The sequence below is a fragment of the Chelonoidis abingdonii genome, chromosome 20 (genome assembly GCF_003597395.2).
Source record: "Chelonoidis abingdonii isolate Lonesome George chromosome 20, CheloAbing_2.0, whole genome shotgun sequence".
NCBI classification, from domain to species: Eukaryota; Metazoa; Chordata; order Testudines; family Testudinidae; genus Chelonoidis; species Chelonoidis abingdonii.
Window position 1 is genome coordinate 22264801 of NC_133788.1, and position 16763 is coordinate 22281563.

Sequence of the window (16763 nt, forward strand, 5' to 3'; positions counted from 1 at the left end):
CCGTCACCCCCAGGCGCTTCTCCCCGTCCCCGTCCCCAGAGTCTCCTATGGGCCGTCACGAGCCCTGGCCCCGCTCACTGCTTGCTCGGCGCCGCCATCTTGGGGTCGGGCGCACTGCGCTGCTGCATCCGGGCACCGCCGCCTCCCGCGCGGCACTGGCAGGCGGGCGCCGGTTTCTCCTCACGCGAGGCCTCGCGCGACGGGGCCGGGACCAGTCGGCGGGGGTGGGGGGCAGGGCGCGGTCAGCCTGGTAACCAGGTGTGAAGCGCGTGCAGGGGGGAGTCTCCCGCGGGCGAGGTGTGAGGCGGCAAAGCTCAGACTAGCGGCTCACGGGGGTCCCTTCTGTATGACACGGGGGGGGGGGGGCAATTTTATCCTCCCTAGGAACCGTCTCTAGCCGTGTCAGAGGTGGGGAGTTCGCAGTTGGTGGCGTTTTACCTGCCCCCTTCCCAGGCGTGACTGTCTGCACGAGCGGCGAGAGCAGTGGAGAATCGGGACTTGGCGTTAGGAGCCCAGAACCGGGCCTGGAAACAGTCTGAACGGGGCAGTAAAATGCGGTGAGATGTTGCTGCATCCAGAGTCCAGACACAGATGGTTTCTTTTTGGAGGAGAACTGACCCTTTGACAATGTAAGAATCATGCTAGCAGGCTTTCTGCAAGTGCTGTGTAGCCTGGGACAGTGTGGGTACGTGCAAGTACTGGTACTCTGCTGTTCTTCGTCTGATCAGCTCTACCTTAATGAAGCTCCTTTGGCTGCTGCCTGCCTCACAATCAGCTGCGCACACGCTAACCTGCAATGGACCTTTGGCTCCTCCAAATTGTGATCAAGCTCCAGTGCAGTGCAAGGTTCAGATGGGTGACAGGAGTACAGGCAAGCGTAGCTGAGATCTTAGTTTGGTTCAGTCACTTGAACAGGTGGAGACACTGACCTAAACAAAGCCCTGGTGTGTTACCTGACTCACTGAAGCAGACCATGTAATATATAAGCATCCTACCTTTTTTGTTCCATTCATAAAGCTTAGTAAGTAATTTGTATTCACAATGGATTGTTTGTGAGCATCTTCTGAAGGGACAAGTACTTGTGGCTATCAGTATAATATCTGCAAAGATATTGTTCCTAGAAATACCACTGCAAGTGACCTGAAAAGCCTTTCCCTCAACCAAAATATGAAACCCACTTGCCAGTTAGAAGCAGCTATCAGATAATCACCATCATTTTATATGGGGAGCTTAAAAGCAACTTGCAATCTCAAATTATAAAGTATTTGGTAGACATCACACTTTGTCAACTAAATAAAGAAAAAGAAGTTTAATTTCCCAACATTTTATTAAAAAACTGATTCTGCCAAAAGATACTTTATTGCAAAGATGGAATCTTGCAACAGAGCAGTAAAGTTTGCTGTAAACAAGCTTTAACCCAATGAGAAAACTCCTGTCACATTAAAACTAGAGGGATTTTCCAGAATAAATGTACTGCCCATTGGGAGTAGCTGAAAGCATGCTCTTCAACAATCCTTTCTAGGCTTAAAGTGAGTTTGAAAATGTCATTTTAGGAAAATGAATCTTTGCTAAATACACAATTCATAAGGGTTTTTTTCTGTTATTTATGAATCATGTAATGTGGTAGACATACAAGTTATATTTTTCCTCTTGTTTAATCCTCTTCTCTTGTCAGAATTAAATGAAAACCCAGAGAGTATTCTCTTGAGTTTAGAATGACCCACCTATGCTATCAGAATTGTTCCTTTTAACATTTCTAAATAAATTACTTAGATATTCTTAATGCTTTTCTACACCTGTTAAGCAATTTATGTTTATTAGCTATGAATAGCAAACGTAAAGCCAAACATTTCAAAGTAACATTAAATAATAGAATCACTAGGGTTAGAGGACAGCAAAACTTCTGTTGACTTATATGCAGTCAGGCTGGGTCTTGGAGTCAGAGATGCTAAAGATGCATCTTGCATATGCTGTAGTTCCTTTGTAAGCTCTATCAGCATTAGACAGGTAAGTGCCCAGTTGTACAGGTATTCAGCTGGAACTGAGTTATGCTTCCACACCTCTTCTCTAGGTATACCTAAAACAAACAAACCCATAACACAGAAGTCCATTTCAAAATTAGGGCCAGTGCTCTAGCATGACTCACTAGCATAGGTCCGTCCCTGTACCCATGTGGAGTCAAAAATCAGTGAAATATTGCACAAGCTCAGGGGCCCCATACTAGCAGATTCTGATGCAGAATCATGACCTTGAGCTTCTCACTTACTGTAGAAATCCGAAGTGAGCATCTCAAGAGTCAAACTGCAGTAAGAAGTTCCTACTTTTTAAGACTTGAACTACAACCATACTTTCTAGCTGGATGAGAATTAGTAACCATCATCCACTGCTATTGATTGCCCAACATAGCTTTTCTGCAATAGAAACATACTAATATTCCATGGCTGTTTATAAAGTAGTAATTTGCCTTTTCAATCCATTGAATTTGCTTTACAAATGCTATAGATTTTTTAAAATGAGACAAGCAGCATTCATGATAGGTATGTTAGAACGCTGACACCTGCTGGGAGCAAACAAATCCTCTGGCCTTATTGTCTGACTGTTCTGTGCAGTGTAGTTGTAGTCTTGTCCATCCCAGGATATTAGCGAGACAAGGGGATGAGGGAATATCTTTTACTGGACAAACTTCTGCTGGTGAAAGAGACGAGCTTTTGAGCCACAAAGAGCTCTTCTTTGTCTCCCTCACCAACAGATGTTGGTCCAGTGAAAGATACTTCACCCACCTTGTTTGACTATTAGACAACAAAGTTCATACTTGTGCTGTTAGATGTGTTTGCATGTCTTTCAGTTTGGATGGTTGGAATGAATCAGCCCTGTATATATGCTGGAAAATTCAGGTCTGGGTTCATTAGGGCAAATGAACCGAGTTTCATCGGGGCTGAACTTGGCCCATTGAGTTTTAAAAGGTCCTTTTAACATGTGCATGGTTGAACCAAAGAAACGAATACACTTGTGTGTTGTGCGCGCATCCAACTGTGCGTTGACCCAGAGACAAGGTAATGACATAGGCATGGCAGAGGCAGGTAGAAAGACCTGTTGAAGGGTAAATACAAATATTTGATATTATATATTAAATTCCTTTGATAGTTGTTCTTAGAGGAGTTGTAGGAAGGTGACTTATTCTCTCTGGCTCAACTCTCACTAAGATCATAAATGAGCTATAAAAGCTGCCATCATGTTTAGATATGGTGGTAGCCAACAAGGTTCTAGCCTGGTTTCTCTGAGCAATGTTTATTTTTTTCTGAGAACCATGCTACCCAAGCCATGCTATAGCCTAGTTAGTCTTTCTAGCACAGTTTTGTCCTCAGACATGTTTGCTGCCTTTTAAGCCTGTCTGCTACATCCTTAGTGATTCAAGCCAGGATAAGCTGGGCAAGAGCCTTTCCTTTCCAGTGCTATTTAGTTCTTGTGGAATTGTTAGTATGCATACACTCTTTCAAACCAATGCCTTGATTCCTCCTAGTTATATTGCCTGAGATAGCAGAGGACTGGACTTGATGACCCAGAGGTCCCTTCCTGTTCTATGTCCTATAGTTCTGTGCTTTTATTTCTATTTGTAGTCACTTTGGCGAGTTATACAAATCTCTGTTGCATGTAAGTCAGGGGTAGTCAATAGGTGGACCGCAGACCAAATCCGGACCGCCAAATGCTTTTGAACAGACCTCAAAATCTTTTTATTTACTTCTTAATATCATGTTATTATTTTCTCTGGAGTCTGGCCTTTGGCTATACCTTGATCAAGAAATTTGGACCTTGACAAAAAATGATGACTACCCTGACATAAGCTGTGAGGGAGATCAGATGTGCCCTTGCTGTTCATCAGACTTGCTTTAGAATGCAGACATTGGTCTAATTTTTTCCTGACTTGTTTTAGTTCATCCTGCTCTAAAACAGATTAACTGGTTGTACTGATTTTAAATAAGGGTATGGCAGTTCCTCTAGAATGGCTGTATGAATCCATAAAGAAATCAGTTAGATGCTTTCAGAAAGTCTCTTCCATGGTAGCCTGATTTTATGTTTTATGGACTAGTTGTATGTTTTATAGATTCTACTTTAATAAAAAATGTAATTAAACATGACAGCTGTTATTCTGTAATCTGGTTTGTTGTAATGGGTGGTTTCAACTTCATAAATCAATTATGTATAAATCAATTCCATCTTTTACTGCTTACTTGTATTGTGATAGGATTTGTGCTAGGTGCTGTGCTAGACTTTAATACTAGACATTTTATATTAAAATGCTAGTAAAGATGGGAAAAGCAAAGTGCTTTTTCCATGTTCAGATTCTGAGATTGAAGTTTAGTTGCTCTTTTCAGCTATTTTGATATGTACCAATTAAAGGTCACTAGTAGGTACACAGCATTAAAGGAACCTGAAATAATTCTGATGTGTATACCACTGAGAAGTTGTTTTTTGCAGCTCTCTGTTGCTTTACTGGTACATGGTGTAGGCAGCTAAGTGCAGGGCTGCCCGGGGAGGGGGGCAATTTGCCCCAGGCCCCAGAGGGGCCCCCCACAAGAATATAGTATTCTGTAGTATTGCAACTTTTTTTTATGGAAGGGGCCCCCAAAATTGCTTTGCCCCAGGCCCCCTGAATCTTCTGGGCAGCCTTGGTTAAGTGCTTCATATTATATTATAGTACAGGTGTGTGGAGTATGTGAGGAAAACACAGGAACATGTATTTGTGTGAATGTTGTAATATATTTTAAAATTGATGCATATGACCATCAGTGGTATTTGCCATTAGACCACTGAATTGTCTACTCAGTTTCTAAATCCTAATTGGTTTGAGTTCCAGAATAGGTTACATGCCAGGTAACTGTTCCTTTGTAGAATAGCAGTAACTTGTCTTTTACAAATGCAGATCTACATTCTCTCCATCTACACCCAGGGCTAGAATTGTGGGGAAGGAGGAGCTACGTGGGGCTGCTCTTGTTGCGCCAATAAATTAGTTTAATATCAGAAGGGAAGGAGCCAGGCCTGGTTAAATGTTTACTGTTCATGCCTCAGCTATATCTATAAAAAGGTACATGTCAAAGTAGTATCAATAAATAAACCAAGTTTAATTAGTGAGTGCCAACTGCTCATCTGATTTTAACAGACCCTCCATCTGGCATCAGCTCAACAAAGGACAGTTTGTTCTTTAAACAAATGAAAGAGTATGGGGGGTGGATTAATATAAAAATATGCTGTTGCAAAAATCTAAACACAAGTCAATAGGAAACCTGCGTGTTTCTGTTATAGATGTTCAGAATTATAACAACCTCTTCCATTTCCTACCACCTTGGAAAGCTCATTCTCATGAGGAGGGAGAGAGAAAGATGGACTGAGGCCCAGATCCTTACTTGCAACCAAGAAGCACTTGGTGTGTCTGTGGGCTGTTGTTTACAAAGATGCTGATTAGCCATTTTGTGCTCCCCTCATCCTGGGGCTGTTCTGACCTGGGTCAGTTGCCTGGTACAAGTCAGAGCAGCTTGAAATGTATAGAAAAAGTGTTTACTCATCAAAGTAACTTTTGTTGTCCAACATGTGGTGATGGAACCCATTTCAAAGCTGATTGGCTGCCGTCTCTTAGAGCTGTGAGTTTTGATATCATACTTAGCAGGGCTGTCTTTCTTACTGATCAAAAAAGATTCTACAGATGTTTAGAATGCTTTGTCTGTAGTTTAATTAGTTGGGACACCAAAAATTCAGCGGAGAGTTCATTGAGACAATACTCTGCTGTAGCATGTGACCCTAGAATTAGTTTTTGATATATACCTTTGATACAGTTAGCCAGCAGCCCCGTCTGAACCTGCATATATGTGGCAGTTGGGTCAAAGCAGCAAATCTTCTGAATCAAATCATCATCAAGCTTCTGCAATGCAGAGAATAGAATCAAAGGGTGGTCAGGAAAAACAGTAAAAGGTTACAAAGTTACTAAAGGTAGCCAAGTCAAACTGGTGGGACCTTTTGAGAGCACTGATGGGGATGGAGAGGCAGAAGGGAGTGGAGGTATGATGGCAGGAGACTGGGAAGACTGAAAAATTGAAGAGTGGGAGGGCAGGAGAGTGAGCATAAGAGGAGCAAAGGGATGAGGGGACCTGTAAGTCTTCCAGTGGTTCTTAACATGATAAAATTTCCTTCCAATATAATAGTAAATTGACTTTAATGCTACATCTGTTCATTCGGCTGTATTCTCTGTGAGTGTCTATTTATACAGAGAGATATACATTAGATTTGTATTTTACAGGGACACCTTTCCTACATATAACACCTCTCTAAAACCCTGTAGAAAGAGAAATCATCATTCCCAGTTCTGCTGTCCAGGCTTGTAATTCACCTTCTTGAATTATGTTTACTATGGAACTTTATTAATATTGAAACAAACAAACAAATCTAAATTGCCAGTTGGTTATGACAAGGAACTGGAATGAAACAGAGGGATGAGAAAGAGCCAGGAGGAGAAGAGGGCTGTGACAGGGAGTAGATAGGAGGGCAGAAGGCACACTGAAATCAGATTTTTTTTTGTAGACTCTGTTTAAGTTTTATAGCAAATCACATTCCATATTACATTTTAAAGATACTAATGGTAAATTAATGTTGCAGTTAGTTCATGGAACTTGTTACAAAATGGATATTTTCTCCTTGTTTATCTACTACTTAGGCATAGATATATCTTATAGATTCATAGAGTTTAAGGCCAGAAGGGACTCTGTTCATTTTTCCATTCTCCACTCTTAATGAAATCTGGCCTGTTAACCCCTTACGCCCACTGCCTCCCCACTGCACATATCTCCAGGAGCATATTTCTTTCTCGTATCACCCTTGGCAAGTCCCATTGTGTCTTTTTGGGTTGTTTGCCTAGACAGAGAGTGGCTCAAGAACTCAATTTCTCACCAGTACACAATGACTCCAGTTCTCAATCTTCTCTGAACCTACCCACTCTGGGTAGAAAAGAAGCAGCACAGCCTTTAGTATGTTATGCACCATGGCTGGTGGCTCTGCGTAGCTCTTTATGTCGGCAAAGGACTCAGGATTGAGTTTCTGGATACACTCACGCAAGTCCTGCAGCATGAGCCGATGGAAGAGAATCTGTGCGCGCCTCAAATCTACAACATGCTCTGCAACTGGAATCACAAGCCAACCTGTCAAAGAGAGACTCAGAAACACCTGCTACTGAAGATGTAAGGTTTTGAATGCAGGGGTCTGCCCTCCTTATGATTAACTTTCCCTTCCCGTTCTAATACAGATAGTATTCACAAATGGTCTGTTTACGAACAGCCCAGGGAGTCTATCAGTGTTTTCAAAATGTATATGGATCGGGGAAGGGAGGCAAAGCTCATGATCTGGATTCCATTCCAAGCAACCCTGAAGAACACACCGGCCCAGATCCTCAAAGGTAGTTAGATCCACCTAACTCAATTGGAATAAATATCTGTGAGGAACTGGGCCGGAGCCTCTGAAACAATCTTCCTCCCTTGCCGTTTTCCCCAGAGTCTGCTGAGATTTGCGGTTCACTTAAACTTGGTTTAAATGACTGAAGTACATTTTTATTTGTATTTTTGTACTTGTCCAAGTGCTGTCTTGCTTGTAATTTTACTGAGATTCCTAATATCAGCCAAAGAAACCATACTGGCCCTGCACCCCCAGTACCTAGGACATAGATTGGGTCTGTTTCCCCTGAAGACTCCTTCAGTATCTCAGAGCAGGCCGCCTGGGCCATCTTCAGCATTATCTGCAGGTCTTTATGCTCATGAGGTGGTAACCCCTGGTAATGTGCAGGGCTGAGATCAAACACCCCAAAGGCCCGTCCTGTTGGCTCACGGAGTGGAACTGCAATGTGAGGCTCTCCACAGGCAAAGGTGCTAATGACCTCGGAACTGTCTGTGCACTTGAAGAGGTAATCTCTGAAATGACAGCAAAGTGAGGACAAGATCATGAATGCTACAACCCCAGCCTTTTTGGCAACTGCTGTAGCATTTGCAGTGAAGGACCATATATACCTTGCTGTTGGGAAGGAATTTTTGTATTACTGAAACAGCTGCCTACATGCAGCCAAATTCAGACATCATTCCAGCCATATTGGAAGGAGAGAAATAGCACTTTGGAGCATGACCCTGCTCATCCTAGTCTAGCATTGAGAATTGTAAGGGTTAAATAAACACTTAAGTTAGTGTTGTGTTATTGCTGCAAACACAGTGTCCAGTTCATAGTGATGTTGACATTTGCTCTGTGGAGTTTCACAAAAAGTAAAAACATCGCTGGAACAGCGAGTAACTTCTTGACTAAGTTCAGCAGCAAGGGAAGATGTATTTAATAGCTAAGCCTGTGAAGACCTTGGTAGTTGAAGGCAATAACTACATAGTAGGATGTTTCAGATGAAATGAGGATAACAGAACCAGGAAAAAAAATACATTAATTTTAAAGAACAGAATGCTCAAGACATGGGGGCCTTGCCCTGCAAACAGTTACTACCGGACACAGTGCTTTCTTGAAGTATATGGAACTACTCATGTGAGTAAGCATTATGCTTGGTGTTGAATGTTTACAGGATCTAGCCCAAAGAAAAGATTCCTAGCCCTGGATAGTTTATTACCACACACAACCAGATACCATGGGAGAGAGCATGTGGTAGAGAGATAGATACCACTCCCACAGACTGTATATAAAGTCTATGCATATTCTGCCAGCGGTGGGCCGGACATTACAACTGGACTTAACCTATCAGCCTAATCTTCTATCCAGCAGCCAGCCTCCTGCAGGTGACAGTAGCCAAGACAAGAATGCAGCAGCAAGTTTAGCCATTGAGCTTTTCTTAGTTCACCTCTGCTGAGTGCGCTTTGCATGTGTTACAGCATAGGCATGGATGACAGATAGTGGAAGAGTCTCAAACCCACCTGAAGATATTTTCTCTTCTATGGAGAACAGTGGGAGTGGAGGGGATTTCCATATGCCCAGAGTGATCTGTAGTCATCATCTTGCGCAAAACATAGTCGCCTGTCTTGAAAAGAGGAAAGGGTGTTTTTGTTGCATTCAGGGAATGAACATCAACTTTGAAGCTTAGAGAGAGAACCACTGCTTGCTTCTTAGGGGAGAACTCTAACTCACATTCACCCTTTCTAACAAGGTGTGTTTTGTCCCCACAGCTCTAGATTCTAGCACTCACAGTGCACCACAGGTATGTACAACATCTTTCTTCGACTGGCCTCATTAAACTTATTCCCGTGCTCCAGTCCTGAAGGATGCCAACAGGTGGATGACCCTCAGCCTAGTGAGGGGGCTACCTATGGACAGTTCATTTTCATTTCAGTTCCCACAGTACAATAGCTTCCATAGACCCAGCGCTCATGTCGGTATGTCTTGCCAGATGAAAAACAGGCAGCTGTCTTTAGGAAGCAAATAATATGACAAATGGGCAGCCAACCAGATGAAAATGTAAAGCCTGGAGTGAAAAATAAGTTGCCAGTGGGAAGGCTGTTTATCACAGAGATGCAGCTGAGCTGTGGCTGCAGCAGCGACCATAACACAAGCTCAGTCCCAAACATTTCATCCTCTTGCTTTTTATCTACCTAATTCAGTTTGAGGTAAGCTGACAAGCATCCCAGTGTCTCAGTGCCTGCTGCATAATTGGAATATGAACTGCAGGCGATTGGGCTGCCCTTACATGCTAGCTAATTGCGAGCAGTCTGCCTCCGAATTTGTATTTACATTTTGCCTGCTGATGTTTCAGGATGAAGAGTCAGAACATTAACCATTTTCCTTTTCCATAGCATATTCTTGACCGGGATTTTTCCTCCACAGTAGAGCAGTTCCCTTTTAGGACTGATTTGGCAGACAACTGCTGTGTGGGCTAGCACGGTGACCATGTGGGTATTGTTCTATACTTCCACAGGCCAATTTGCCTGCTGGTGTCTTGCTTTATTGGCTGGTAGGAGCCAGGAGTACTAAAGGTCCAGTACCTTTAGCTCATAGGAGGTGCTTACTGAGGGTGCTGCTGATGATTTTAATGCAGGAACTGAAGGGAATCCCAACCAGCCTTTCTTGGTTGAAGGAAGATCACCGTTAAGGGACAGCAGGAATGAAAAGTGGTATCCTCTAGAGAAGGAACCTTCCTTCCCCCCCACAGAATATTGTATCAGGTACTAGAATCTTTGGCAGGATTAATCTTGGTTGGAAGCCAAACTGAGCTAACAATGGTTGATCCCTGCCAAACTGCACTAGCCCAATCCATCACTATTATAAGAAGAGGTCACTTCTGTGCAGTGGTCTGAGACTAACGTGAAAGGACTAGGCATACCTTATCTTTGCCAGGCTCCACCAGGTACGTAGTGATGTTGCGGATGGTGGGTGCCCTGGTGCAGAGCCAGCCCACAGCAGTGAATGCAACCTGCAATATGTTCTCCAGTGTGCGGACATGGTGGTAGGCTTCGCTGAATACGTGGGAAACCCCCTATGGAAACAGAACCCTCTAAATGACTTGGAGATAAAGTTGGGGATGTTTTCATAGCAAATTAAGCAAAAAAAATGAGTAAAATGTTAGTCTATCAAAATTGTTTTTAAAGGAGAGAATCTCTAAGAATACAAAGCTATCCTGTGAATGCCATTTGTCACAGAGTCCCTGGGTGATGCTCTGGAACTTCTCCCCACAAAGCCAGTCAGGACTTTGGGGAGCCTCCTGTCCCTTGGAGTAGACTGTCTTCAGGGCAAGAAGCTCACACGGCTTCATCTTCCTGGGTCTGACCTTGGAGCATTCATCATCCTCCGCCCCTCCGTGTGCTTCCCACCGCAAGTCCGCCCTGGCGGGATCCTGGGGAAGCCAGAGAGTCCTGAATGCACCCTCACTTTGAAGTCAGATGTGACTCTTAGCCAGCCAGTAAAACAGAAGTTTATTAGATGACAGGAATACGGTCTAAAACAGAGCTTGTAGGTACACAGAACGGGACCCCTCAGCCAGGTCCATTCTGGGGCCCAGCAAGCCAGACAACCCTGGCTGCCCTCACTTCCCATCCACAGCCAGCTCCAAACTGAAACCTCCTCCAGCTCCTCCTTTCTGGCCTTTGTCTCTTTCCTGGGCCAGGAGGTCACCTGATCTCTTTGTTCTCCCACACCTTTAGCATCTCCTTGCAGGGGGGAAGGGCCTGGGCCATTAGTTGCCAGGAGACAGAGTGTCGACCAGAAACTGAGGCACCCACACAGTATTCAGAGGAAACATTAAGAACAGTCCCACTTCATCACACCATTGTCAAATGAGACCCCAGGTTCAGGGGCCCAGGCCAGTACCAGAGTGCTGAACGATTGGAGGTCCAGTGATCTCTGAGAAGGTAGGACTTCCCTCCCAGTGCTGGCATATTGTGCTCTCTTCTGACCAAGAGGGGTAACTACAATGAGGCTGGTTCCAACAGCAGTTATTTAGTAGCATTCTGGCCAGGTAAATAAAGGGAAGGGGCAGGGAGTGGAATATCAAACAGAGAAGACTAAGGAATAAGTGGTACATGCATAGAGGCTAGCCTGTGTACCAACTATCATTTTTGGTTGACTGTGTATCTCTGTAAAGTTCCCTTTCTTTCCATTGTATCTTAACATCCACTGAGATTTTCCAGATTCTATTTCTGTTGCACCCTTTGCTGTAGTACCTGGCTGCTGACACTATCTCCAGCTTGACTTCCACTAATTTGAATCATTATCAACCAACAAAGTAGAAACACGTGAAGAAATGATACCAAAAGTTTTCAGGGACTGTAAAAAAGAAGATTTTTTCCCTGACCCAGCCTGAAACATCTGGATATTTGGAAACACTGGTAAAGGAACCTGAAGTTCAGTGGTTTGCAATTAGTCCAGAAAGTATAACGTGAACAGCTTCATGACACAAGTATGTAGCTAAGTTCATGAAGGAGAAGTTCATCAATGGCTATTAACCAAGATGGTCAGAGATGCAACCCCATGCCCTAGGTGTCCTTAAACCTCTGACTGCCAGAAGCTGGGACTGGACAACAGTGGATGGATCACTTGATAAATTGCCCTGTTCTGTTCATTCCCTCTGACACTGGCTGCTGTCAGACAGGATACTGAGCTAGATGGACCATTGGTCTGACCCATTCTTATGTTCAAAACACGCAACCACTATGTTCAGTAAATAAGTGCTAATAACTATTAACTTAGTACAAATCTGTTCATAGTTCACCATTCACATTTAGAGGCAAAGCCTCCTAAATAATGGATACAGGGATAATACTGGTCTATTTGTGCCATTTTCATCCCAGAGAGCAAAACGGATTTACAGTGCATTTTCTAACTGTACAGCTGCTGCCCATTCACAGTGAGGCACATGAAGTCCACATGAAGTCCCAAACTGCTTGTTTGAAGTATCTAATGAACCTGCTTTTCTCATTGTGCCCACCTGATAGAAACCGATCTCGTGGGTTAGAAAGATGGTTTGCTCACATTGGTCCCGCAGGGTGTCAAGTCCTAGAATCCCAATAGTCTTCCATCGGGAATCCTGCAGTGGCAGCACCAGGAATGAGCCTCTCCTCTCCCGTTCTGCCCGGTCATAGTTCCAGAAGTGGATATTTCCATGGAACTGAACTCTTGGAACATGGACTGGCTTTCCCTCTTCTGCTGCTGCAAAGCTGAGGGACAGGAATACCATGGGGAGGGCAAGAGGAGGTTTGTAGGAGAAAGGTAAGTAGGCAGAGAAAGTCTTTAGAAGAACTCTGAGGATTTCCAAATACATCTGGGGGTAAAGTAATCCAAACACAGGTGTTCAGTGGGGAGAAACTTGAAAGCAGCAATGCTCTGAAAACACCTACAGGAAATAGTGGATAGCAAATTACACAGGACAGGAGGGTGCAGTGCCACATAGCACCAAGAAGACAAACAAACACACAGTGCAGCTTTAGGCTCTTTATGCTAAGGCATCATGGATTGGAGTAGGAAGGGGATGGTCTGCTCTGTCAGGCACTGATGAAACAACACGTAGAATACTGGATCTACCTCTTGCATCCCAGAAAGATAATGACAATAATACTTAGCACTTACCTAGCACTTTTCATCTTCGAAGTTCTATAAAATATCAGCTAAAGAATATAACTCACTAGAGACAAATTAAGGGGGGCGATTGAGAGGGGAGTAATAATGATGGACTAGAGGGGATGATATATGAGGAAGGAGATAAAAGAGACAAATATTTACATAAGTGATCAGGGGGCATGATGATTGTTTCCTAGAGCTTAAAGGGTATAAGGGAGTGGAAAGTGCTTTGTAGTGATAGAAAGGGGTAATAAGTAGCAGTAACGGAAGAAGTTTAAAAAAAGGAAATCATAGGCTGAATATAATACAATATCTTCTTTAAGGATGAGACTTCTTTAGACTGTGGAACAGTCTCTGCAAGGAAAGGAGTGGGTGCCTGATCCATTAGGACATTTAAAACTCAGTTGTATGAAGCAGGAGTTCTCAGCCTTTTTTCTTTCTGAGGCCCACCCAACATGCTATGAAAACTCCTTGGCCCAGCTGTGCCACAACTGTTTTTCTGCATATAAAAGCCAGGGCCGGCATTAAGGGGCAGCAAGCAGCACAATTGCCTGGGACCACACACCACAGGGGGCACCACAAAGCTTTGACTTCAGCCCCAGGTGGAGTGGCTTGGGGCCCAGAGCTGCAGTTCCGTACAGCGGGGCTTTGGCTTTCTGCCTTGGGGCCTAGTGAGTTTAATGCCGGCCATGCTTGGTGGCCCTCTGAAACCTGCTCGCAGCCCCACAGGGGGCCCTGGACCTCTAGTTGAGAACCACTTGTATTAAGTACAATCAGATTTATAAGGGATAATCCTGTGTTGGCCCCTGAGGGATGGTCTTTTCTATAGTATCTATCAGTCTAGTCTGTATTTCTAATGCACCCCATAGTCACTGTACTCTCTAAATTCTATGATTCAAGTGATTTAAGAAAAGGTAACAGCTCTGAGCAGGCTTCCTTACCTTACTCCTTTCATGTCCCTGTAAAGTGCCTGGTTTAGGATGTATGGGGCATCATCTGAGGTGCAAGCCACATACCGCAAGAGAACCTCTCCCCGCTCTGGCAAAAGCTGGTTCTGTTCCAAAAGGGCAATATACGCACTGATCTTCTTGTTATTCCCGTGGACTTCTGCATCCTAGCAACCAAATGTTTCACGTTACATCTGTGCATTAGCCACTAGCCGTTACACTTATTTCATGTGCTTACAGCTTATCTCTTTCATCACGGGATGTTATTCTAGGCCAGTGACTTTATTTCTCTCACACCAGATGATTAATGACGTCCATGCTGTCACTTGTCTAATGGGTTCTGGACCAGGTCACTATATCATCAACTCAGAAGCTGCATTCTGACTGGCAGGGAGGATGGATTTGTTTCCTGCTTCTCCTAAGCAGAGACCACTTTTTTCTAAAAATACAATCTGCCCCTAATGACCTATGCCTAAGCAAAAAGCCCAATGAACTTTGTCTGCAAGGCAGACTGTCTTGGACCAAAAAGGCATGCAGATGCCAGAGTCAAGAGCCTTCCCACAAGGATATCCTGGCTCTAGACTTGAGAAGTTAAATCTAGGAACAGCTAGCAAGAGTGCATCAGCTGCCACCACACTGCGTAGGGAGAGAACAGGGTCCATTATGTAGCTAGGGGTCATCAGATAGGCCTTTAAAGATCAATATTAGCACCTTAAATTGCACCTGGAAGCAAATGTGAAGCCATTCATATTACAAATTCTCCATATGCATCACAAACTGAATGATGTGTATTTATTTTCAGAAACCATAAAACCAGGAACATGCATTTCTGGATTTTATTTTATTAAACTTTCCAAAACTTGAGGTGATTAGGTGATCATGAACATGAGATACTGATGGCACCTGATAGGTATAGCACCTGGCAAGACCTTCTGCATCTCATCCCTGACCTACAACTGCCTCAGCTATTTAATGTGTGAGTCTCCTGAACAGCAAGTGATAACGCTGTCTTCAAATAGGCATACTGAGGGTAAGTGATGTGTAAGCTTCCCACACCAATTTACACCCACCTGGACTGGTGGTGACTGTAGCCCTTTAGTTGAAGACAGTGTCAGCCATAATCCACACTAGACAGTCTGCGTCACTCACACAGCTGGTAGCGATGCATACCTGGGAAAGTGCCTTAAAGACTGCCTTGTACACTGGCTCCATGCTTGCCCCACTGGTCTCAGCTGCATGCTGGATATTGTGCAGCCACTTCCTCCTGGCAGAACCTCGCAGGCGTTCCATGTGGGTTCGCGCCACGCTCGCCGTCAGAAACTCCACCATGGTATCAAAAACTTCATCTTCATTACCGGTGAGCTCAGAAACAACCAATTCCAGATATGTTTGAAATTCCTTTGGAGACAACTTCATCACACCACCGGCGTGTGGGTGGGAGCAGCAAAGGTGCTTCTTTGCTAAGGGATGAAACAGAAATAAGGACACAGGCACACCTGTTTGTGGCTGTCTGATTTGCTCTCTCTCAGTACAGCAATGCCATGTCTGTCCCACCAGAGGTGTTCCCTGCCCATCATTTGAAAGAGTCTCTCTTTTTACTCATTTCCTCCTCCCCAAAATCAAAATGTAAGTACCATGGCAGCCATAAAGGCAGGATGCACTCTCTCCTCCTCTCTCAGTGGTCTCAGACACTGAGAAGATCACCTGGACAGCCCTCCCAAATCTCCCCCATGCACAGCTCTACAAGGCAGCCAAGCTGTACGTGTCAGGGGAAAATCTGGAGGTTGCTCCTGGTTACCCCAGAATCACATTCACCTCAACCACATAGCCAAACTGCAGGGACTTTGTATGACCTGCTGCAGCTAGGCACATATAGGCATCCCTGTTAGTGCTGCATGCTCCAGAGGCGTGAAGAACTACTGGCCACTCCAATTAACACCTTGAAGGCGAAATCCTACTGATGACCTCGCAGTTCAACCTTGTCCCCAAGGATTTCCATTACGTACGGCACTTGAATCCATTGTGGGGTTTTAAAGACCTTCCAAAGCAGCTATAATCTTACTAACTCTGCTTTGGTTGTCTGGGTTTAATTACTGAAATAACATTTGTATTGTGTTAAATCTTATATGGAGGATGAAACAAAATTAAAGCTCCATTTATAGTACATAGATGACTGGATGATGCTCTGGAATATTTGAATTTCACCAGGAGATGCAGACAGGGAAAACAGGAAGAAAAGCACTGTTTTATATGGCTTTTCTCTGAAGATCATATTCTCTGTACTTCTGTTCTCCATCTTTCTTTCGGGTTTCAGGGTTGAGTTGATCTACAGTGATTTATTTGTTTCAAAAATTACTAAGGGCTCAATCATGACCTGCTGAACATTTCCTCCCAGGGTAGTAAAGGGGCTACATGCATCACGCCTCTTTGCCAGGCTATTTCTCATCCTGCACATGTGAGCAGAGGGTAAGCAGACAGGGAAGGAATGGGTGGAATCTTGCCACATCCCCACTTCCAAATGCACCAGCCAGTGCAGCCGAACTGGCAAAGAGGGGAGAAGTAAGCTGCACTAGCACAAGGACTAACTCAGCTTACTTCCCCACTGGAGAAAGGGGGAAGCATGGCCCAAACTGAGACTCTTCTGGGGTGGTGTAGCTATTCATGCCCCTTACTCATGCTGGATTGCAATGGGCCTGTCTATCCCTACATGATCAACCCTACGAGGGGACACTGAAGAAGTCTCCTTCAGAA

General features: G+C 44.2%; 2 protein-coding genes across 2 annotated transcripts in view; both read right to left on the bottom strand.

The window, feature by feature from the left end:
• The window catches only part of NSRP1 (nuclear speckle splicing regulatory protein 1), a 34630-nt gene extending 34454 nt beyond the window's left edge, over window positions 1-176 (bottom strand). Inside the window, exon 1 of the mRNA XM_032788786.2 lies at window positions 79-176. Coding sequence (XP_032644677.1) covers window positions 79-128 — 50 coding nt within the window. The 5' untranslated portion in view covers window positions 129-176. The remainder of the gene's footprint in view (window positions 1-78) is intronic.
• A 322-nt stretch (window positions 177-498) lies between these two features.
• Window positions 499-16763, bottom strand: part of EFCAB5 (EF-hand calcium binding domain 5) — a 71769-nt gene continuing 55504 nt past the window's right edge. Inside the window, exons 14-22 of the mRNA XM_075073908.1 lie at window positions 15183-15472; window positions 14007-14179; window positions 12437-12665; window positions 10337-10489; window positions 8937-9040; window positions 7693-7946; window positions 6937-7166; window positions 5818-5914; window positions 499-2077 (exon numbers count right to left, since the gene is read on the bottom strand). Of these exons, the coding sequence (XP_074930009.1) occupies window positions 1863-2077; window positions 5818-5914; window positions 6937-7166; window positions 7693-7946; window positions 8937-9040; window positions 10337-10489; window positions 12437-12665; window positions 14007-14179; window positions 15183-15472 (1745 nt within the window). The 3' untranslated portion in view covers window positions 499-1862. The remainder of the gene's footprint in view (window positions 2078-5817; window positions 5915-6936; window positions 7167-7692; window positions 7947-8936; window positions 9041-10336; window positions 10490-12436; window positions 12666-14006; window positions 14180-15182; window positions 15473-16763) is intronic.